Below are 25,435 nucleotides of genomic sequence, written 5' to 3'. Positions count from 1 at the left end.
CTGTTTTATTGTTTTGAAAATGCAATATTCGCTAAGAAACAACATTTATATTTTAGGGTGGTCTATCAATGCGTGGTTAAAAGAGTAAGTTTTAGATAACCTCGATAACCTCGATTAGTTTTAGCGTCCGAAAACATGAGGTTTAGCAGAAATTCGTGGAGAAGAATTAGGCAGAAATTTGGAGAAAAAGGAGATGTTTTAGAGGTTGCTCAAGCTGTCTAGTTTCCTGGAAATTGACTCATTTTGTGTTTTCAAGTAACTTTTTATGGACTTTAAGGACTTTCTAAGCAACTTGTGTGGACGTTCTAAGTAATTTTATGCAAGTTTCAGTTTGTGTTTGCAGAATAAATTTACAAATTATTCAAATACGTTTAATTTATTTGGTTCGTGATGTTATAGTATAGGGTAAAAGTGTCTTGAGCAATTCTAAATATTTATTAATTTGCATAAAATTTTTACCCAAATATTTTCGCCAGATATGGAACCCTGCCTTTGGTTCCACTTTTTTTTTTTAAATAAAAAATTGAACCACCCTAATATATTTATACGCTTCACTTTTTTGAACCTCCAACCCTTTGCTCCCTGTGTTAAGTCACTCCCCCGTCAGAGCACATTAATGAAACTACTGCACATCGCATCCGGTTTGTCAGGTTGTTGTGTGCAGTTTTGTATCATGTTTTTGTATATTGATGGAGAATTGTCGTGAGGGTGACCTAGAGGGTTTGAATAGGACCCTGAAGAGATCTCTACATTACTCAAACATGCACGGATGACATCTAAAAGCACTTCTAGGCAGGTTTTTGATGAGATTATAACATGGAAGAAATCATAAAAAGATCAATTCTGCATAATATCCTCCCTTTAAAAAGCCAGATTAAAAAAGAGTTTGCATTAACATCAGTAACCTTCATCTTCGTCTCTTCATCTCTTCGTCTCTCGTGCTCGTGTCTTTAGAAAAGCACGAGTTCAATTCACACCTCTGCTGTTCCACACAGCGCCCGGAGCGGACAGTTCGAGCCGTTAATTATCAGTTTGGCCGAGTCTGAGTGCAGCCTGTCCTAATACGCGACACTAATTTAGCGTTATGTCCTTCAGCCAACTGCCCATTAAAACTGTTACAACACTGCAATTCAGACTGTAATGTAATCTACTGAGGACACTGCAGAAAGCAACATCTAGCCAAGTTAAAATTACTTTATATATTAAAAAAACTTTGATTTGACAAGTAAAATGATCTACCAACAGAACAAGTGTGTTTTTCTTAATTCAAGCAACATTAAATTCTGTTATTTTAAGCGCAAAGTTGTGTTTTGCATTGGTTTATAGCAAGATGTATTTTCATATTTTAACTACAAAAAGTCTTACTCAAATCGTGATTAAACTTTCTTAATTCAAGTCATCTTAACTTGTACAGGGAGAGTGGGTCTGCTCCAGCTGTGAGATTGGGAAGCGATAGTGACAAAAAGTATTATATTCTTTTATTAAACCATTAACATTTATCAGTTTTTTTTGCACTAAAACAGAAATATAACAAACTGTTTCTTAATTTGTTTATTATGCTCATTTTAGGTTCAAGTTTTTCATATTGTAAAAAGGTTTTAATACGACAGTAATGTTGACAATATTTCACTTACTGTACATGTAGGGATAGACTTGTGGAATGTATTTTTTGCTTGTGTCGGTTCTACAGTTAAAATCTATGACACCAGTGGATGATTATGTTATAATTTGGACATTTTAAATCCCAATATTCATCTAAGGGCCACTCACACTATATCACATGATTGTGTAGGGTTCTATGGCCCACGCTCACACGCTCGCACATCCGAACCAGACCACAGCCTGATGACGTCATCACGTGGCGCTGTTTGTTTTTAGCGGAGAAAAAAAGTCCAGCGGCAGAAATATCTATTAAATCACCACCTATCATCCATCTGCACTCTCAGCACCGGCTCCTCCCAGGTCTGTGTGCTGAGCCCTCTTCTCTTCTCGCTCTACACTCACGACTGCAGTCCCACCCACCCAGAGAACATCACTGTCAAATTTGCTGATGATACGACGGTGGCGGGGCTGATAACAGAGGAGAATGAGGCGCCCTACAGAGACGAGGTCCTGAAACTCAGTGAGTGGCGTGGAACTAACAACTTGGCACTGAACATCACCAAGACTAAGGAACTCATCCTGGATTTTTGGTGGAACAGAGCCCCCCCCCCCTGCCCCTCTGTACATCAACGGCCAAAGTGTGGAGCGAGTGGAGACCTTGAAATTCCTTGAGATTCACATCTCTGTGGATCTCTCCTGGTCAGTCAACACCTCAGCACTGGTCAAAAAGGCCCAGCAGCGGCTACACTTCAGGTCAATTCCAGCTAAGACCAACAGACTCAGGGACAGCTTCTTCTCCAAAGCTGTCACCATACTTAATGAGAACTGTTCATTCGTTTTATTTATTATTAATTCTTGCACTTTGATGGAGCAGCTCTGAATTTCTTTATACTGTGTAATGACAATAAAGACTTTCTATTCTATTCTAAATAGTGAGGCTGATGTGCGTCCTTTTACGATATGTGCTCCTCCATGAGTTTATAGATATAAAAACTTTTAAACTTTTTCAGAGTAAAAAAACAACCAACATTTTCTAGTCTAAAGTTCCATAGTGTGGCTTTAAGAGACTAACCTTGGCTGAGTCAGTGATGTTGTCCCAGTACGGGCTCGGGAAGTCCAGTCGGCCCTGAAGGATCTGCTCGAACAGCTCCTCCTGCTGGTTACTCTCACTACAAACAGAGAAGCATCCAAGAGTGAAACATGATCTATGATAATAAAACATGACACAAGAGCCGAGGTGTCACCTTCTGAACGGGGGAAATCCACACAGGAGAATGTACGTGATGACCCCCGCCGCCCACACGTCCACCTTCAGACCATAACTGTCACAGAGAAGACAAACGACGGGGAAATTATGTGTTTAAAGGTCATATATTACGCAAAACTGACTCTTGTGAGCTTTTAGAATGTTGTTACTCTTCAAAACCGGACATGGAGTTGTGTTTTGTTTGAGTAGCCCTTTATTATTAGTCGGTCTACATCTCCAAATCGCAAAATACTTCCACTTTGTGATGTCATGTCATAGTTTTCAAGTTAAGTTGTCTACCTTTTACCTTTAGTTCATTAGAGATTTGCAATTCCAAGGCTGAAATTATTCAAATGATTCTGGTGACAATGTATGGAGTTTAAAAACATAGTGGAGCACTGCATTACGACATGACGTCACAAGGTTTAACAGGATATTTTACTTTTTAGAGAAGAAGTCAGTCTAAATATGCAGAGTTTGTGTGTTAAACGAGTGTGAACGATAAAAAACACAACTCCAGGTACAGTGCGTTTGTGATGAGGAAACATATTTCATTTATCAAACATGAATTTAACAGGCCAAGACAAAAGCGATGTATTAAAATTAGGGGTGTCAAATTATCGCGTTAATTGCGATTAATTAATTACAGTCATATTTAGCGCGTTATGTTTTTTAATCGTGTTAATCTCATTTTTAGTCTCTAACTTTACTGTTTCTGTATGTGAGTTGCTTTATTATAAAACCTGTTTTTATGTGTTGTTGGGACAACAACACACACACAAAAACCACATTTATACATTTTTTTTATTTTGGTAATTCCACTCATACACACAAAATGTAAGAGCGATGTAAACGTCATGTTCACGTTGGCGGCGTCAGTCGCACAATGGACGAGGTCGAAGAGCCAGTAGAACAGAGTCAGCAGTGCACAGGTAAAAACACATTCGTGTCTTGGAAATTATTCTCCCAACGTGAAATATAAAAGAAAATAACAAATATAATATCGCCTGAAAACAACCTGCATAGACTCATGATGTCTGCACTACTGTCCTATAGTGACCTGCCACATGAGGGGACACGCACACAAACACACACAAACACAAACACACAAACACACACACACACACAAACACACACAAACACAACACACAAACACACACACACACAAACACACACAAACACACACACTTCATCATCGTCATTAACCTGAGAACGCGCGGACCACGTTTCCTTCCGTAGACACTGCGCGGACACCGACGTGCTCCCGTGAGCCACGTGTGGATCGTGTTTTCTCGCGTACACTGCGTAAACCGCGCTTCCTCCTGTGAGTCTCTAAACCAGAACTAAAACCAGAACTAAAACCAGGTCTAAACCAGGACTAATCCAGTCCAGGACTAAACCAGGACTAAACCAGGACTAAACCAGAACTAAAACCAGAACTAAAACCAGAACTAAAACCAGGTCTAAACCAGGACTAAACCAGGACTAAACCAGAACTAACACCAGGACTAAAACCAGGATTAATCCATTCCAGGACTAAACTAGGACTAAAGTAGGACTAAACCAGGTCTAAATCAGGACTAAAACCAGTGATCTCATATATAAAGCATTTCTCTATCAATAATATTTTTAATATGGTTAAGGAAAGACTGGACTTTTTATTGTCTTTAAGTAAACAAAAGTTATTATGTTCAGATTTCCTCGTCTTTGCTACTTTACAGCAAACATTCTTATTCATGGAGACTTGGGCTCAACAGACAAATTGGAGAGATTTGTTAAACAATAAATGACTTTATAAAGTCACTTTTTAAAATCTATATCAGTCTTTTGATCTGCCACAATAATGTAATAATGAATTTAAATGAAAATACCTCAAATTGAAGGCTTTTCTCAGCAATTTTTAGGTGAGATTAAAATTAGATTAATTAATTACAGATCATAATTAATTAATCTCTCAATTTTTTTAATCGCATGACAGCACTAATTAAAATGCTTCTTTCTTTTTTTTTTACCCAGACTCTGAGATGATTTCAGGGGCCACATATGTTGGAGTTCCACAGACGGTGTACAGGGGCCCCTCCACCACCGTGGCCAGACCGAAGTCCCCCAACTTCAGAGATTTGGTCCCATCTGGATACTCAAACACCTGAAAGACAGTACATTAAACATTAAACGTAATTTTTTTTTTTTCATGTATTGAGTCTTTGGTCAATGTATAACAGATAAATTTATGTAGAACTTTACAATCAAATCAAACAAAAAGTCAGCGACCGGGTGTAAGCAGGAGCTAAAGCTTATTGCCCTTTTTCACAACGGTCGGAAGGTTTGAAGAACTTCCGATTAATGGTTTTCTGTGGCTAAATATCTGTAGGAATGTGTGTTGTATTCTCCAAATCATCACCAAATCTTCAACCAACAAGGTCCACAAAGGATAAACATTCTAACATGAAGAATTTATCCACAACTATCAAAGGAAGAAAGATGAAAACTTAAAGGCGAACAACGAGCATTAGAGAACTACTACTAAGCAAAATTAGTGTTATGGTCCTAGAGATGTTTCGCATTCGATCTGCACAAATCGATCTATGCCAATATCGACATCATGAAATAGATTTTTAATTTTAATTGTAGAATCAGTCTGAGTTCACAAGTTACTTATAACTTCTTGGGTTCTTTTTAAAGACAATGCAGTAAAGTGTGTTTACCTTGTTGACATGTTTCGGCTGCATCTTCAGATCTGTCCCCGGTGTTGGTGCTGATGTGTCGTATATCAGCTGTTTTTACTTCATGTAGGCCTGGTCAGACCTGATGGACCTGCAGGTCGCTCAGACTGATCAAGCCACCCATCACGGTTAATGCTGTCTGTGCCTCGTTTCATGATTTTCCTGATCCAGCGTTTGAACTTGTTGTTTTCCGATCCAAAGACCCGAGCCCCGTCCCGATCCAGAATGTGGTTATTTCTTTTACAGTGTCTGATATGTTGGATTTTAGGTTTTCCTTTTCTGCTTTGTCTTTTTTGTGTTCTGATGAGTCTCCCTGATGTTTCCTTTTTCGCATTCCTTTTGGTTGACCCGCCAGGTCTATATCATCAGGTCTGACCACGCCTACAGGAAGTAACAACAGCTGATATACGACACGTCAGCACCAACATCGGGACAGTTCTGAAGATGCAGCAGCAGCTGTATTGTCTTTAAAAATAACCCAAGAAGTTAAAGTACTTAAGAAGACAAAATGAACATCTTTGGCTTAATAAGTTACTTCTGTTTCACTCAGTAGTTCACTAATGCGTCGTCGTCGTCGTTCTCCTTTAAGTTTTCGTCTTTCTTCCCTTGATAGTTGTGGATAAATTCTTCATGTTAGAATGTTTATCCTTTGTGGACCTTGTTGGTTGAAGATTTGATGGGGCAGATTTATGAAGCTGCTGGAGACATTTCCACACACATTTTGCCACAGAAAACCATGAACCGGAAGTTCCGCAAACCTACAGCGGGGCACTTCTGGTCGTTGAGAAAAAAAGGTCTATTGTGCCGACCCTTATCTCCAGTTACAGCAGGTTAAAGGATATTCTTCTACAAAATTAATACATCATGTTACTGGACATTTTGCTACATTATAATGAGGGAAATTCATTAAACTATCCTCACTGTTAAATATTTTTCCACTGCTATTAACATTTTTTATTGTAAAACAGAAGTAGCTCACTCCCCCTCAAAAAAAAAAAAAAAATCTATGGACTCTCTTCTGGGTTCTGGTGTAGAACAAAACTCAGATAATTCTCAAAGGTCTTTAAAGGAAATGTAAATAAGCAGTCTGTACCAGCAGGTTTTCAGGTTTGATGTCTCTGTGGACGATGCAGACGCTGTGCAGGTACTTCAGAGCTGATGCCAGGTTGTAAACCATCACACTGGCGTCTCTCTCCGTGTACTTCGCCGACGACGTGATGGCGTCGAACAGATCACCGCCCTGTACACACATTTATAACAGAGTAAGTCTTAATCCAACCCAGAAGGGAGGCTAGATGTGGTAGCAGATGATAGTAGTAGCAGTAGTCATAGTAGTGTAGCAGTAGTACGTGCAGAAGTAGTAGTATTATTTCTGTGCAGTAGTACTTGTGGTAGTAGTAGTAGTAACAGAAGTAATAGTAGTAGCAGTAGTAGGTGCAGAAGTAGTAGTAATAGTAGTAGTAGTAGGCCTTTAGTCCTTTAGTCTTAGCTGACTACTTTGTGTTATATAAGTAATTATTTGATTAAAAATGCTTGCATGTCTCCTGCAGAAAGAGTCTCTGTTCTGTCTGGAGTCATGTCAGTGTCTTGTAAAATTTCAGCAGACTTCAGCCCGTCTCGGGGGCGGGGATAGGTGTATTGATCAGGTATGCGTGGATGTCCGACTACTGAAATTTCAGACATTTCCTCTCATTATTTACGCACTCACCTAATTTAAAGGATACGGGTCATTAACACATATCCCACTCACTAATGTTAGTTAAGCATCATAACTTAATTTATCACATAGTGATAAACTGTTTTAGTGCTGACGACAGCGTTGGCTTATGCTGCAAATTCATGTTAACCACACACACATTGGTGCTTTCTGCACTCAGGCTGCGCGCGCCTCCACTGTGTGGATAAACAAATAATCTGTCTATATAAATAAATTGTTTGGGCAGGACATGTCTTTAGTCGACCTAGAATTTCTTTAGTTGACTAGTTTACTCAGTAGCAGTAGTAGTTGATGTAGTAATAGCGGCAGTTGTAGCAGTAGGTGTAACAGTAGTAGTAGCTGCAGTAGTAATACTAGTTGCAGTAGTAGCAGTGGCAGTAGCAGTAACATTAGTAGTATACAGTACCTTGACCAGCTCCATGACCAGGTAGAGCTCAGTGGGCGTGTCCAGCTCTTCGATCAGCATGATGATGTTCGGGTGTTTGACTTTACGCAGCACGGCCACTTCGTTCTCTATCAAATGTTCCTGTAAACACACACACAGGTCTGTTACTAATCTGTACAAATACTTAAAATATTTTCTTTCACTGTATTCACTGAAAGCAGCATATTCACATGTTTTATAAATTTCAGTTTAGTTTTTGATGCTCTGACTCCTCCCTCTTTGCTCTCAGAATCTTACAGCTAACTTTTATTACGAATGATGTTAAAATCTCGTTTCGTCTCATTTTCGTGGACCCAAACTTGTTTCTTGTTTTGTTTTGTAGAAACTCTGTCTCGTCCCACGCCTATTTACTGTTGAATAAAACATGAGCGCTGATGGTTCAATGACAATAGAAGAGTGCAGGCTTTAATAATGCACAAAGGGAAATGATCATGTCTGGAGTCAAGTCTGGATGAGTCATGTTTTTAAATTGTCTACTGAAGAAATAAGAAAAAGTTTGGCATTTATAAACAGCATTTCACTAGGGAAGACATTAACTTATCTGTACAAGTATTTGTTCAAAACAGCTCTATGGCTCAAAATGAATTATAAGGCACTTTTTTCAAAACGTCCACGAACCAGGATGTGCGCTGTTAACATGCTAATAATTGTTAATAACACTAAAAGATGTGAAAAGTGCTATAATTAGGATGCTTGAAATGAATGAGGAATGTCAGGTATAACTTTGGACGACTGCGAACTGTTTAAAAGGAACTAGCTCTGTTTTTTTTACTGAATTTCATGTTTTTGATGATCTGTAATCGCTATTTTTTTTGAGACTATATGTATGTATATATATTTATGAATGTAAGAAATGTTTGTTTATTAAATTCTTAGGTAACCACCGTATTTTTCGGACTATAAGTCGCACCACCCAAAAAATACGTAATGAAGAAGAAAAAAACATATTTACCGTATTTTCTGGGCTATTAGTCGCGCTCTTAAGCCTCCAACCCCATAAAAAAAAACGACTATGCGCCGCGCAATCCAGAGCGCCCTGTACGCGAATCCACTCGAGTGTCCCAGTACGACTTCAGTAAACTACAAAGCCGCACCACCCGCAGAACACGCAAACACACACGGAGCAGACAGCGACTGCACAGAGAAACACACCCACAGACACACTCATCACTCCACGCCGACGAGGAACGGAACGGAGGAACGAACCGAAAAAGCGAGTGCAACGTGCCGCTTCTAGACACGACTGAACAACTGAGTCACTGCAAACACGCCGACAATCCAGCGATCCCAGACACACCCTCCCTACACGCCACAACTGAACAAAGCCCAGAGTCACCGTGAACGAACAAACAAACAAAACCCATCACACTGTTGTGTTACGTTTAAGTTCCAGTGCGGTTTATTTGAGAAAAAAGTTTGAAAATGACAGTGCACCTTATAATCCAGCACGCCTTGTAGCCTGGAAAATACGGTAAGTCACACTGAACTATAAGCTGCACTTTTTTGGGGAAATTAATTTTATAAAATCAGAGACCAGGAACCGACATTTCTAGTAAAAACAATAGAGAGAGAGAACAACAGACTGTTAACGTCACATATGAACAGTTCTTCAGATAAACTATAACATAAACAACAGAACAGAACAAGTTTAACAAACTCTCCATCTCACTCCAAATCACTAAATCCATTCAATTCTTCATCCTCGGTGTCACTTCTGAGCAACTCCATGACCTCCGGAGGTAAACAGAGCGACGCTTCCTCTTCTGTGTCGCTGTCGTCAGACTCAGCATCAGTTCCAGTTAGAATTATTCAGGTCTTTCTGAATCCCGACAGGATGGTTTCGGTGTCACTGAAGTCCAGACTTTGTCCATCCATCCAGTGACTTCAGGAAAGTTTCATGGTGCATCCTCCCGGTTTCCGCCAGTCCCTCATCAGTTTCTCGCTCACTCCAAACTTTCTTTCTGCTGCTTGTTTACCGTTTTTGGCAGAATATTTCACTACTTGCAGCAGGACAGAGGTTCTTTCTGCAGGAGACATGCGCAGTAGAGCCAAGTGACAGTGGTACAGGAGGAACAGGAGCAGCAGATACTCACACACAAGTCGCACCGGAGTATAAGTCACAGGAAACACTCAATCCGTGAAAAAAAATGCAATTTACATAGTCCAAAAAATACGGTATGGGTCTGGTCAAGCGGTAACGGAGGGAAACAGGGGCAGATTTTTTACATTCAAATGTCTCTTATTCAGAAACTAGAGGGACTATTGAAATAAGTAAAGTATCAGAATGTAGGAAAGAGTTACACTCCAACAGGGTCAAGTTAAACCTGTGATATTCTTTCAAGTTGTTGACAAAAAATTTTTAAAAACTCATGTCGGTAACGGAGGGAATGAAATATGCTGCACTTTTTGGGCAATAAATCCAAACAGTGATAACTCTTGGTTCTCACTTACATATCCTTAACAAACTGGTTTGAATATTTGCTTCATATAGTTTTCTACCATATGGTACAAGATTAGGTTGAAAAACCTCTTACTTTTTGACTCATGAGATTTTTTATTAAGAAAGGTCATGGTAACGGAGGGAAAAGTAACGGAGGGAAAATTGTGCAAACAAGTAGAAGGTGCAGGATTTTACATAATTTGTCGCTTTTTTCTTCCAAATACTTTAATATTACTTTAAAATGAAAGGAAACTATTTCTATAAAATATGTCAGTCCTTCCAAGCAAATTTTTATCATTTTAAATACATATATTATATTTAAAATCATGTACCTTCATCAACAGTTCAAAGATGGAATAACACAAGATATGATGAAATACATCCATTTATTTACATGATTTGCAGATCTTTTGAAATTTGGGAAATAATTTTTGTTCCATGTTTTCATACATGGTCTGTTTAAAAATGTATGGAATCTTTAGAACCAAAAATGGTACAGAAAAAAGGTCAACAGTTTCATAAACTAGAGTACATATGTATCTGTTCAATACATTTTTATATCAGATGCATTAACTTGAATTTTTGGCCTTGTGTTTACTTCTGCTTGACCGGGCCCGTATGTTCAAACCTGGCTTAAATCTCTCTCTAAAGAGTAAATTTTGTGTAACACAGGACCTTCAAAACTAACACTGCACCTACACTTCACTTGTATCAGCATCTGTTCAGTGTAATGGTCTTACCTTTCCCGCACACTTGGTCTTGTCGATGATCTTGAGGGCGAACTCTTTCCCCGTGGCCCTGCGCACACACACACACAGACTAATTAAAGCTCTCCATAAAAACCCCACTGACTCCACAGTCCTAATATACGGCGCACCGCTGAGACGCCGTTACGCACAGAACAAAAGATAACACAATAAAACACGATAAAACAGAAGGAGCGCAGTGCTGACGGCTCCAAACCACTTTCCCTTTCCAGAAATAAAAGCGGCGCGTCTCAAAGCCACTCAGGACGTTTTCATTACTGGGGCCAATATTGAGGCATTTTGACGGTATCTTGTACAGCACAGCAGCGTGGGGGTGTTCTACATGTATGTGTATGGTGGGATGTTTAGGAGTTACCATGGTGACGCAATGTACACATTAATAAACACTGGCAGAAAAAGTTTTAAAGGTGTACTATGTAACTTTTTTGTTGAGGGTCCATCACCTGCTTGTTTCTATTGGACAGCTGGAATGTTACAACAGATTACATGTACTGAAGTTACGTAATCAGAGTACAAATTATGAGTAACTGTATTCGGTTACAGTTACTGTTTCAGTGAGTGATAATTGGATTACAGTTACTTTGTTGAAATAAATGGATTACACAGAGGTATTTTCCTGTTTTCACATTTTGGGCTAAATCCCTTTTTTTTTTTCAGTAATTCCACTCATTGCCGGACACTAAACCAGGACTAAACCAGAACTAAACCAGAACTAAACCAGGACTAAATCAGGACTAAACCAGGACTAAACCGGACTAAACCGGGACTAAACCGGGACTAAACCGGGACTAAACCAGGACTAAACCAGGACTAAAACCAGGACTAAAACCGGACTAAATCCAGGACTAATACATGACTAAACCAGGACTAAATCAGGACTAAAATCAGGACTAAAATCAGGACTAAAATCAGGACTAAAATCAGGACTAAAACCAGGACTAATACAGGACTAAAACCAGGACTAAACCAGAACTAAACCAGGACTAAACCAGGACTAAACCAGGACTAAACCGGGACTAAACCAGGACTAAACCAGGACTAAACCGGGACTAAACCGGGACTAAACCAGGACTAAACCAGAACTAAACCAGAACTAAACCAGAACTAAACCAGGACTAAACCGGGACTAAACCAGGGCTAAAACCAGGACTAAAACCGGACTAAATCCAGGACTAATACATGACTAAAACAGGACTAAACCAGGACTAAAATCAGGACTAAAACAGGACTAAAACCGGGACTAAACTAGAATTTAACAAGATTTAACAGGACTAAATCCTGCTGCATGGACCGTGTTTCCTCGTCTTCTATCAATAATATTTTTAATTTGGTTCAGTAAAGTCTGGGTCTTTTTATTTTCTTTTTATCAGACAAAACTTCTTTTGTGAAGATTTCCTCGTCTTTGCTTCTCTACAGCAAATCAAGTAATCCAAAGTATTCAGATTACGTTACTCAGTTTAAGTAATTTAATGGATTACGTTACAAACTATTTTTTGATGTGTGTAATCTGTAATCTGTAGGGGAATACATTTTAAAAGTCACCTTCCCAACACTGATTACAGGTGGTTTTATAGCTGAAAAATACCTAGAAAAACAACATTCTGACTGTGAGCGGGGTCGCCTCTCCACAGATCTGACCTGTAACTTGGTCTGGTTTGGTCTCCATGGAGATAGAAAGTTTTAATGCCGTACTGTGAATCATTTCTGCCAAAGCAACAACATTTCCATGGAGAAAAGCTTTTGACAGTCCATTAACTAAAAAAAATTACACAATGTACCTTTAATAAAGTCTGAAAAGTGAAGAAAAAATACAAAATGTAAGTAACACATTTGAGTGAGACATTTTCAGGAACATGTGATCAGTTCGAGCGTTCATGGTACTGTTTAGGACTTTAATTTTCAACAAAAAAGTGAGATTGACTAACTAAAAAACTGTTGGGTAATGCTAATGCTAATGCTAATGCTACAGCTAGTTTGTGGCTGTAATTTTACGTAGCGTCACACCACCAGGAAATGTTGACGACATCAGTTGTAAAGTATCAGTAGAAATGGATTAAATCATTAACTCTTCAGGTCAAAATGAATTATGAGACTGTTAGCATGCTAGTTGTTGTTGTTACCAAAAGTTGTGAAAAGAGGGGTAGACTTTTTCAAGGACAAAATATAGTTTTTCCTAGACTTTTGGCCCTTTTTCTAAATTTCTAATCATTTTCCAAGTTTTCCAGGTTGTGTGGGAACTAGGGATGGGCATTCGATGAAATTTTCTTAATCGATCGTCGGAAGAATTAACGATCGATTATCGATTAATCATTAACGTTTTTATATTAAAATGATCATCATTATTATTACTATCTGCACTACTAATCTGCATAAATAAATTCAACTTTACGACATATAAACCGTAACGACTCTAGAGCCACATCAGCCCGTTTGACATTATAATGTGTTTAATTCAGTTTTGTGCAAATCTCACAGAAACGAAACTTAAAACCACATCACTAATTTGCATAAACTAAGCGAAGATAAAACTCCAGCTCTTGTGTCGCTGATGCGGTTCAGTTTCTGTTGGATTAAAAGACATGACTCAGGTGAATACAGGTTAGTGTGACCGTATTTGTGTTTGTCAAAACCAGGACATCGTACGGGGGGAGGGGGGCGGGGCCTCGTCATCCACATTGAGCGACTCTCACCTGGTAAAACTTTTTCCCACTGGACACAGAAACATATGTGCTGCTTTATACACTGTGCACATGGACTCACACTTGTCCCGAACGCAACGGAAAGTGTGGAATTTCTTGTACAAATCATCGTTAAATACACATTTGCGTTGCAGACTGACCGACTGTTTGTGTCTCGCTCCTTCTGATGCAGAGACACATGTACACACCTGTTTGGTCACGCTACACACAGCAACCTACATTCGGTTTGTCGATTAAAATGAACGTAATCGATGAAATTCTTAATGATCAATTATCGATTAATCGATTAATCATGCCCATCCCTAGTGGGAACCCTGCAGTTCCATATCATATTGTGCTTTGTTTTACTTCATTCAACTTAAAAGGTGCATTATGTAACTTTTCTGGGGTCCGTCACCTTCTTGTCTCTATGGATATATGTCAGTGTTTTTTTCCGTAATGTTCCACAGTATGACTTTAAACAGCTCCAACTTATGTTTATTTAATTACAGGTGGTTTTAAAGCTCAAAAATACGTAGAAAAACAGGAATTCTGACTGAACGGGGTTGCCTCTCCACAGATCTGACCTGTAACTTGGTCTGGTTTGGTCTCTTAGAAGATAGAAATGTTTAATGTACGGAAGCCTGGAGGGTTCAAAACAAACGCAAACAGCGCAACAAATATAAACACAACACAACAAAAAGCCACAATACACTAAAAAAATCCACAATGGAAGTGACCGCGGGACTCTTTATTTTCCGACGGACCAAGCGACGGACATTGATCCTCGCCACAAAACAATAAAATACTTTTACTTATGTTTCAAAGTTCGTTCACTTCTCCGTTCCTTTACTTTTCACATTCTTGTTCTTCTTCAACTTTTCCCAATCACTTCCCACTTGATACTTTAACGGTTCGCTCGGTCACTTCCGTTGCAGCTTTTTTTGGTGTCATTTTTTTGGTTTGTTGCGGCTTTTTGTTGTGTTGTCGCGTTTGCATTTGTTGCGGCGCTTGCGTTTGTTATGAGCCATCCCGGCTTCCGTATTTAATGCCATACTGTGAAACATTCCAGACAAAGCAATAACACGTCCACGGAGAAAAACATTTGACGTCAACCTCCACCAAAAAAAGTTAAACAATGCGCCTTTATCGAAAACTTTTACAACAGTGTGAAAAACGACACGCCTGACGATTAAACTGTTTTATTTTGTTTGTGTAGCATTTCGTACCGACTCATATTTGCATTTTGATTGCGTGGAAGGTAATTAGTGAACTCTGCTGCTGCTACAATATTCTATGGACCATTATGGCTCTTTTATCAGTTTGCCATTATCCCCGCGGTGTGCTTATATTACATTATGGCAGTGTAATTAAACCGTTTACAGCCGGAGAAAAGAGCCGCCGATCTGGAACGACTGTGGAGTTATCAGAGGAAACAGCCGCTCGTCTCTATAAACCCGCCGTAATGGGCCTACCTCTCCACACACTCTTTGACCACGGCGAAGTTCCCGTCTCCGATCACTTTTCCGACCTTGTACTTTTCCGAGATGGACGAGGTCGGCGGGTAACGGTTTCCATTAACTGTAACACACACATACAAAAAGTTATTTCTGTTTGCAAGCAACAACATAACAGACTTTTGACATTGTGAAATTTCTTTTGTGGTTGCCTGCTCTTGTGACTGACGGGCTGGCACACTGAGCAGTTTCTCAACTTTAAAAAAAACTTTAAAATTTCTAACTTGACATTTTGGGATTTTGACCATCTAAAGGTCGCCACACTCTACAGAATTTTTTGGTCTTAAATGATTTTTAAACATTCGACAGAAAGTCCACACCACTGACACGAGGAGAATCTTATGAGACTTAAAATCTCCGATCACAAAGACTGCGGCAGGATCTGTCTGCGGACCACAGGATATAAAGTTGTGAGCGCGATCACGTCAGCTGTCTACTAGGGATGGGCATTCGATGAAATTTTCTTAATCGATCGTCAGAAGAATTAACGATCGATTATCGATTAATCATTAAGGTTTTTATATTAAAATGATCATCATTATTATTACTATCTGCACTAATCTGCATAAATAAATTCAACTTTACGACATATAAACCGTAACGACTCTAGAGCCACATCAGCCCGTTTGACATTATAATGTGTTTAATTCAGTTTTGTTCAACTCTCACAGAAACAAAACTTAAAACCACATCGACAATTTGCATAAACTAAGCGAAGATAAAATTACAGCTCTTGTGTCGCTGATGTGGTTCAACTTCTGTTGGATTAAAAGACATGACTCAGGTGAATACAGGTTAGTGTGACCAGATTTGTGTTTGTCAAAACCAGGACAGCGTACGGGGGGAGGGGGGCGGGGCCTCGTCATCGACATTGAGCGACTCTCACCTGGTAAAACTTTTTCCCACTGGACACAGAAACATATGTGCTGCTTTATACACTGTGCACATGGACTCACACTTGTCCCAACGCAACGGAAAGTGTGGAATTTCTTGTACAAATCATCGTTAAATCCACATTTGTGCTTCGGTTCGTTGCAGACTGACCCACTGTTTGTGTCTCGCTCCTTCTGATGCAGAGACACATGTACACACCTGTTTGGTCACGATACACACAACAACCTACATTCGGTTTGTCGATTAAAATGAACGTAATCGATGAAATTCTTAATGATCAATTATCGATTAATCGACTAATCATGCCCATCCTTACTGTCTACAGTAAAACCACTCACTCTCAGACTCTTAAGTGTTCAAAAGATCAGAGCTCTGCACTTCTGTGTTATTATTATTTGTGAAATGTGGTGCAAAACTTCAGATACATGATTTTTAATGCACAGAAGGCTGGAGACAAAGTGCACAGGAAGTAGAGTCAGTATCACTAATCTGCAGCTTCACCTCAATCTGTGCGCCGTGTGGATGTAAACAAACACACGTGAGGAACTACTCCGGCCTTTTTACTTCAAAGAACACCTCAAACTGGATTCACAGTTCTGTTATGTGGACTCGATGTCATTATTTGTGTAGGACAATTTCTATGGATAATGTGGATGAGATGTTGCAGTTTAAATTTACAACTTTACGAGAGGTGAGTTATAATTATTTATGCTATTTCCCGAGTTTGTGTGTTGTGTCTCTGTGTCCGTCACTTCTCTGCCCCTGACGCTCTGTTTTATTGGTTTTTATCATAGAGTTGCTGAAGTTTAGTGGTTACGATCTGACACTGACACACACACACGAGGAGCACAGTGGCTTCAAAATCGCACACAAAGACATAAAGTCAGGTCATGCCACCCCAAAGTCAGGGAGAGGCAAATCGCGGCCAAAATCGGGCAAATTCTTCTGTAGTGTGTGGCGGCCTTAAGAAGTACAGTTTACAGAAGTACAGGCAGTCAAAGGTTTCCTTTTTGGTCCTTCCTGTGGATCAATCCTGCCCATCACCTTCACCTTTCACTATTTTTCAATTCCGTTGGGAAGAGAAACAGTTTGAACGGAGGTTTGCAGTCGCACACATCTGATTCACTTTTGCATTTATGGAGTTCACAAACAAATTTCTCAAGCCTTTTTCCGCTGTTAGGATCCAACAACCACACAATTAACGATGTCCGAATCCCAAAACTAAAATATGACAATATCAGAACCAGAAACAAAAGCGATATGGTTCAAAAGACTTGAAAAGGATCGACTTTGTCAATAGACACATCCCACTGGGAAAACAAACATGACGGTTTGATGTTCACTTTTTCGAAAAATCCTGTATCAAGTATGCATTGCGCAATGACCGGAAGTCCAAGATTCTTGATGCGTCTATTATAGCAGAACGACATTCCAACACTTGGAGGGAATACATATATTTCAAGAGGAGGCCAATTTAAGTCTAACCTAAATCAATTCTAAAGTCACTGGATCAAAACAAAAGTGAAAATGTTTTTAGGGGTAAAACTACCTTCTGGACTGAGTCGGCTGCTCTGCTCCTGGTGGTTGTTCACTGTTCCGTTTGTGTGAGACGAGACGTGGTTTGAATTAGGAATCTGAGAAGAAATACACGTCAGTTTGATTTATAACAGTATTTATACACTACCAGTCAAAAGTCTGGATACACCCTCTCATTCAGTGTTTTTTTTTTCCTTTATTTTCTACTTTCTACATTTTATATACATATGTTAGTCATCAAAACACTGAGACCGACCTTAAACCCTGGCGTGGTCCTGGGGCTGGTGGGAGATGGAGTAGAAGACTTATTGGATCTGGAAGAACACGACTGGCTGCTCGAGAAACCGTTTACTAAGAAGGAAAAACACAAAAATTTCATAACATGAGATTTATTTTAACGCCATAACGACCAAACCTTTTTTTCTATTCTATTCATTTTCCATTTTATTGATGTTTACCTGGAGACTTGCTGTTCGGTCGGCTGCTGGCAAAGTGCACCGGTCGCCTCGCTGTTAAAAGATTAAAAAGTACAATGAGACAATACACTTGTTTTGGGACAAATAAGTCGATCCATCTATTAATACACAAACTGTAAACAATGCTGAACAAAACATAAGCATAATGTTATTCACTCATGGTGCATTAAGAGAATTGAAAATGACAAAAGCCAAGTACAAATGCAAAGGTTTGTGACTTTTAATTCTATGCCCATTATCCAACACTGACAATTTACTTAAAGAGAGGCTATTTTACTTCTATGGGGTATTATCTGCTAATACATAATATATTAAAGTCACCATGTTACCTTTTATTATTTTGAAAATGCTATAGTCGTCCAAAACATTGTATTAACATGGTTTATAAGTTTCACTTTCATTTTTGACGCCCTATCTTTGCTCCTTGTGTTAAGTCATTCCCCTTTCAGAGTGTAATTTTATTTTATTTTATTTTTTATTTAAAACAAGGACACTGCAGAGAAAACATTAAACTCAGAGAGAAAAATGGCTCTGTGCCAGATTTAGCTGCAAGCTGTTTTCCATCTGCAGTCCCTGGGCAGGTACAAAATATATTAAAGAAACTATTTACATTAGACCAACTCTAACAACATTTCATCAGTAACAGTGTTTCCTTAAAATAACCACAATCACTGAACACTTAAAACAATTTGAATTAATTCATTCTAATTTCCGTAGCCTCCACATGTGTGAACATATATGTCCAACACATTGGGTTGTTCAGGCACTGCATAGTTTTTGCAAATCGTTATTCACTTGTGACTTTATTGTGTTCCATCAAAATGATTAAACCCTAAAATGAATGTTTTATATTTCATATGTGGACATAAAAATATTATAAAAATATAATTCTTTGTTTCTGCACTCATCAGGTGGCCAGGCTGGCATCACCTAGTGCCTCCGCTCAATTTCATTTCTCTCCAACGACTAGGTCAGGAATCAAAATACAATTGACGATTCCCAAAAACCCCAGAAGTGCAAGTTCGGGCATCAGTCAATCAGTGAAGAGACAAACATTCTGCGTTCGCAACAGTTCCCGAGATTGAGGATTTAAAGCCAGAACAAAGAGAATGTTTGGTGAGTTTCATCGGGGGAAAGACGTTATCGTCCTTCTTACTACGGGATTTGGGAAAAGCTTAATATACCAGTTATCCCCGTTAACGGCGCCTTACATACGTCACGACCAAATAGCAGAGATTGGTTAAATGATAAACAGTACCCGCCTACTGTCGAGCGAACGAATCCTAACACTGCAAGGTCAGACGGTTTCTACGAAGTGAAACAAAGTGAGACCGGCTGCTCAGTCAAGCTACTCATCAGGTTCCAATCAGCCCAAATAACAAAGAGAAATCAATAAAGCCATGGAAGAGCTCGAGTCCTTGGAGAATAAATACAAGATTTCAAATTCCTCATTATCTTCTAAAAATTTCATTGCCATCAATATCCTCTAAAATGTACTTTTACCACCAAAATTTGCTACCATATTCACCAGTATCATGTTTTTGTATATTTATGTAGAATTGTCGTGTGGGAGCATGGACGACGTAGGCCTGTAGGCGGAGCTTTATACAGAATCTTACATCTAACCGTAAGAAAGGCTCGAAGGGGATAGTTGTCAGTTAATACCCCACAGAAGTAAAACACCCCTCTTTAACCCTTTCCCCCATGAAGACGACATTTGACGACCCCCCCCCCGTATCCTTAATGACGTCTTTTGACACCCCCGCTGTATCACTAAAGACGAGATTCGACGACCATTAGGCTACGTTCAGACTGCAGGGCTTAACGCTCAATTCAGATTTTTTTGTGAAATCCGATGTTTTTGTGAGGTCGTTCACATTTCCAATTAAATGTGACTTGTATGTGATCTCCTGTGTGAACGTTAAACGGCCCGAAAGTGTCCCACATGTGACACTGGAGACACGACGACGTCAACCGCAGCGAGCGTCTCTGTGTTTGTTGTTTGTGAAGTTGTCCAAACATGGACGCAGCATCGAGCACCTGGAGATTTTAAAGTTCCTCTCGTACCGGAGCCAGAACATGAACAACTTACTTGTTTTAAGGAGGAGATTGAGAAGGAGAAGGACGAGGTTTTTGGTCGTGGTGTTTTGTGGGGCAGCGGCAGCGACGTCCATTGAAAGGAACATGTGGATGTGGAGACGGAGCCAAGAGTGGTGAGTGGTGATGTGCTTCACTTCAGTGACATGGAGTTCATTAACAATTTTCGCCTACTTCAGCGCAGAATAGTGACGTTTGTGTCTTGTTGATAACGTGTAGGTGGATGAATGCACTTTGGCCGTTCACACTGAAGTCACATGTCAAAAGATCAGATATGTATCGGTTTCAGGAGCACATATCCAAGTGTCCTGGGTCACATTTGAAAAAATTCGGATCTGTGTCGTTCAGACTGTCATTAAAAGATCAGATACAGGAACATAGAAGCCAAAAAATCGGATTTGGGTCACTTCAGGCTGCAGTCTGAACACAGCCTTAGAAACGGCTCAGTTTTTCACATGTAAACAAAGGCTGCGATAGGCAGGGGCCACTACAACCAATACTAGACTGACCAATAGGATTCAAGGATATGTTTTCGCCGATTTTTTTCTGAATTTAAGTAGTAACGATTGTAGCTTTCGAAAAAACACAACACGAAACACGTGCAATGGAAAGACTGCGGCGCACAGTTTTAGAAATAATGAGGAGCGGACGTATTTTATGGATAAGTTTAGAGAAAGTGACTTTTATAGATTTCAGATGATGATGAGGTTGATTATAAAGTGGAAAACAGCGATAGCAACAGAATTTCAGAGAGTGAAATTTACAAAAAGTGTGAATGCCGGTGATGTATCTGTATGGAGTCCTGCGATAGTTCAACAAACTCTCGCAGATTTTATACTCGATTATGAACCAAAATTGTCCCGAAATCTGGATGTTGCTCAGGCTAGTCCTTTTTTTTTTTTCAAGATAAGATGTATGACAGAACTGCTACAAAACTGCTGTAAAATCATTTATAATCACTCGTGGAAGCCCTGGTAATATATGTATGGGTTGTTCCTAGTCGGCGTCCAAGGGGGAAAGTGTTAATAAAACCGTGTATTGTGTTGTACCAGACGAGGGGGACTTGCTTCTCCGTGTGGGCCCCGGGCTCTTGGTGCGGTTTGGAGTCGCGGAGCGGCTGTGTGAAGACGACTTGAGCACTCTGCACTCTGAGGAAACACACACGAGAAGAAGAAATCAACACGTTAGACAAGAGTCTGAACTGAATCAAGAACTCTACTTTTTAACAACCCAACAAAAATGTGTAAGAATGATTATTGTTATTCTGTTATTGTTATGTGATTTATTGTTATTCTGCCTCTTTACATGATATGTCATAGGACTAAAGCAGGTCTAAGGCAGGTCTAAAGCAGGACTAAACCAGAACTTAACCAGGACTGAGTGTCGGGAGTGTTTGGTTGTTTGTATGGATACGTCATTGCTCTGCCTGGAATGTTCCACAGTGTGACTTTAAACAGCTCTACAGTACTTTATATTTATTCCATTCTAGGCAGTTTAAAAAAATCAAAAATAGCTAGAAAAACAGACGTTCTGACTGTGAGCGGCGTCGCCTCTCCGCAGATCTGACCCGTAACTTGGTCTGGTTTGGTCTCCATGACGACAGAAAGGTTTATTATCACACTGTGAAACATTTCAGGCAAAGCAATAACACCTACATGACGATAAACTTTTTACAGGTCCTCCGAAAGAAAAGTTACATAATGCACCTTTAATGTAATATAAATATATATAAAAATAAATAAATATATAATAAAACATTTTGGATGATAAATTAAATGTTATGTCCAGTTAAGTTACTCTTACTTGAGCAATTTCTTTTACTTCTACTTGAGTAATTTTATTCTGAAGTAATGTTGAGTGTAACTTTTAGCTATTCTACCACGTCTGTTTACAGGCCTGTATTTTGGTGATTTTGCTTCGTCTGCTTTGTCTTTTGTGTCGCCTCAGCAGAACAGTGTGCCTCTTCTCAAAGTGGAGCACAAAAGAGTAACTAGGACATAAGTCTGGATCTGTCAAACCTCATCCGTCTCCCACATGTCCGCTACAGTTAGCACATTTAGCACCGTTAGCCTACTTAGCACCATTAGCACCGTTAGCGTAGTGTTTTTTTTTTTGTTTTTATTTCAAATATACAATGTTATACACAATGGTATAAACAAAAACATTGCTGGAGGCTTAAGAGTTCATATGCTCACAGGGGCTCAGCCTTATCATCAGAAGAACCTCTAGTCAGAAAATCCATGTTCAGGGAGTGTTTTCAGTAGACCACAGATCTTGTAGGGTATTTTCCAAATTTTCACCTCAAATTTCATAAAGACATTAATTTTATACGAACTTCCAATTTTGCAAACAAATTGAAAATAAGAGGCCTTGACATTTTTAGCTCAGCTCAAAGTATATGTACTATTTAGGCGTGTCATAAAAATGCTCCTGTTCTGGGTATCTCGCCTGGTTGTATTGAAAAGAACCAACTGTAAGGCATTTTTAGCTCAGCTTGTGAGCTGTAAGTTCAAGCTGAGTTTATGCGATCACCCTTTGTCCGGCGTCCATCCGTCCGTCTGTCTGTTAACCATGGCTGGACAAATCTAGACTGTTTGACTTACAGAGTCCATATAATTGTCTTTAGATACCTTAGGGCACAGGGGTCTGGCCCTCGGCAGATTTTCTCCTAAAATATTTTAATTCTATTTTTTATTAAAATATTGTTAATTTTCTGCAGTGCTTATCATAGCAGCGTCTCCAGCGTCTCTGTACGTGGCCCCTCCCACCAGAGCAGCACAAATGAACTTGTCTCTTTCCAAACGCTCTTAAAGGACGATCGTTTTGACTGTTGACCGTGACACCCTCATCAGAAAAATGTCAAAAATGAGAAAAGTGGAGCTGAGTGCAGGATTTTCCAAGAAAATTTGACTTATTCCTATTTACATACAAGTTGATGTTAAACAAGTTCATGTTAAAACATTGTGTTGAAATTGTATTTTTCTTAAAGTTTCAGGTTGTTCATAATATTTTGTAAAAGAAAGATTTCATCAATTAAAAAAGATTTCTGTAATAGATTTCCATTTCTCTGCACAAATATTTGAACTTATTGTTATTTTTGGGGTTTATTTGCCATGAGTTTTCTGATCCGGCCCCTTTGGAATCAAAGTCGGTTGGATACGGCCCCCGGACCAAAATGAGTTTTACACCCCTGCCTTAGGGTAATAGCTCTTTTCAATTCTTGCATTATGTCACAGTGACCTACTTTGTGACTAGTGGGCCTTCTCACTACAGGGCCTTCTGACTAGTGGGCTTTCTGACTAGTGGGCTTTCTGACTAGTGGGCTTTCTGACTAGTGGGCTTTCTGACGATAAGGGTGTAACCTGCTCACAGGGCTCAATCAGCGCAATTAATAACACACATATGCATCACAGTGTAAATATATAGATATACATGTACAAATGTAGGAAAGCAAATAAATACATTCATATTTCAAATTCCGTACAAAGTGCTTTTGTCTTCAAGGCTTTGGCATTCGTGCAATAATTTAGAGAATTTATATAAGAGGACAAGAGGGACTGAAACGCGACAAATTTGGGTTTCTGACTAGAAAATTTACAGCAATGAATATGAAACTTTGATAGGATTAGGATTAAGTTCAACACATATATTTTTTGGCAGGAATATCTTTTTCAAAGACGCCAAAGAGAACATGTTTTATATTAAAATTTTAGGTTTGTATCAAGCTTTGTATTCACTAACAAAAATATGTCATTCCAAAAGATTTGAGTGTATGAGCGTTCCTAAAACATATGGGTGACCATTTCTTCAACGCTGTGACAGAATGAGCAAAGATGATCTATGTTTGAGTGAAATTTTGAGATAACAGCGTTAACAGGGTACCGTTAGCATAGTTAGCACCGTTAGCATCGTTAGCACCGTTAGCACCGTTAGCATCGTTAGCACCGTTAGCATCGTTAGCATCGTTAGCACTGTTTTGTCACCTTCTATTGAATGTTGGTAGCTGATAAATCCAAGTCAGTTCTCCCGACATCAGTTGTAAAAGCATTCCATAGTAAAAGTTGGGGAAAATATTGGCACTTGAGAAAGTTTAATGTTTAATTTGTTCGCTTATGAATACGAAATAAAAAAACAACACATGTCACTTCAGCCATTTTGGTAGGCAAAAAGCGTCCATATCAACAAGTCAATATCAACGTCGTCAACAGTTATCGGCGAGTTTTAACATTTCAAAGTAACGTTTTTGATCCTCAACTTTCAGTGACTTAGAGTAAGATAATGAAGTCATGTCAAAACAATTAAATGCGAAACCCACTTCAAAATAAGACGAGTGACATGACAAGACAGACATACACAATGGAAATGTCAACACAAACGAGCGGCCCGACTGAGTTTTTGCCGACCAGCCACTGCGCACGTGTGGAAAAGCCGAATGTAAACAAAAACGTTTTCTCGTTTATCATATAAGATACAGTCTGTAGAACGACATTTGGGGCAGGCTACATATAACTCATTAGGGTTCATTCTTGGGAAGGTGACTTTTAAAATGTAATCCCCTACAGATTACAGATTACATACCCCAAAATGTAGTGTGTAACGTAATCCATTAAATTACTTAAAGTGAGTAATGTAATCTGAATACTTTGGATTACTTGATTTGCTGTAGAGAAGCAAAGACGAGGACATCTTCAAATGAGATGTTTTGTCTGATAAAAGAAAATAAAAAGTCCAGACTTTACTTAACCAAATGAAAAATATTATTGATAGAAGACGAGGAGACACGTCCACACAGCAGGATTTAGTCCTGTTAAATCCTGGTTTCGACCTGGTTTTAGTCCAGGTTTGGACCTGGTTTAGACCTGGTTTTAGTCCTGGTTTAGACCTGGTTTTAGTCTTGGTTTTAGTCCTGGTTTGGACCTGGTTTTAGTCCTGGTTTAGACCAGGTTTAGACCAGGTTTAGACCTGGTTTTTGTCCTGGTTTAGACCTGGTTTAAGACCTTGTTTAGTGTCCGGCAATGAGTGGAATTACTAAACAAACAAAAAAACAAACAAAAAAAAGGGAATAGCCCAAAATGTGAAAACATGAAAATACCGCTGTGTAATCCATTTATTTCAACAAAGTAACTGTAATCCAATTACCACAATTACCACTCATTAAAACAGTAACTGTAACTGAATACAGTTACTCATAATTTGTACTCTGATTATGTAACTCCGGTACATGTAATCTGTTACTCCCCAACACTGCCAGGGCTACGTTCAAATCTCAAAGAAGTCAACCCTCAGACTGAGCCCTG

At 39.2% G+C, this 25,435-nt stretch overlaps 1 protein-coding gene across 1 annotated transcript in view; it reads right to left on the bottom strand.

Annotated features, from left to right (window-relative positions):
* Positions 1–25,435, bottom strand: part of dclk2a (doublecortin-like kinase 2a) — a 106,344-nt gene that overhangs the window by 15,147 nt on the left and 65,762 nt on the right. Inside the window, exons 4-14 of the mRNA XM_055158510.1 lie at positions 21,188–21,286; positions 18,024–18,074; positions 17,822–17,916; positions 17,579–17,663; positions 15,094–15,199; positions 10,914–10,971; positions 7,695–7,814; positions 6,665–6,811; positions 4,861–4,994; positions 2,847–2,924; positions 2,675–2,771 (exon numbers count right to left, since the gene is read on the bottom strand). Of these exons, the coding sequence (XP_055014485.1) occupies positions 2,675–2,771; positions 2,847–2,924; positions 4,861–4,994; positions 6,665–6,811; positions 7,695–7,814; positions 10,914–10,971; positions 15,094–15,199; positions 17,579–17,663; positions 17,822–17,916; positions 18,024–18,074; positions 21,188–21,286 (1,070 nt within the window). The remainder of the gene's footprint in view (positions 1–2,674; positions 2,772–2,846; positions 2,925–4,860; positions 4,995–6,664; positions 6,812–7,694; positions 7,815–10,913; positions 10,972–15,093; positions 15,200–17,578; positions 17,664–17,821; positions 17,917–18,023; positions 18,075–21,187; positions 21,287–25,435) is intronic.

The sequence above is a fragment of the Boleophthalmus pectinirostris genome, unplaced genomic scaffold (genome assembly GCF_026225935.1).
Source record: "Boleophthalmus pectinirostris isolate CB_2022bp ecotype Guang Dong unplaced genomic scaffold, ASM2622593v1 HiC_scaffold_22, whole genome shotgun sequence".
Classification (NCBI taxonomy): Eukaryota; Metazoa; Chordata; class Actinopteri; order Gobiiformes; family Gobiidae; genus Boleophthalmus; species Boleophthalmus pectinirostris.
The sequence above is the reverse complement of the archived record's forward strand: the minus strand, read 5'-3'. Positions and strand labels throughout refer to the sequence as shown.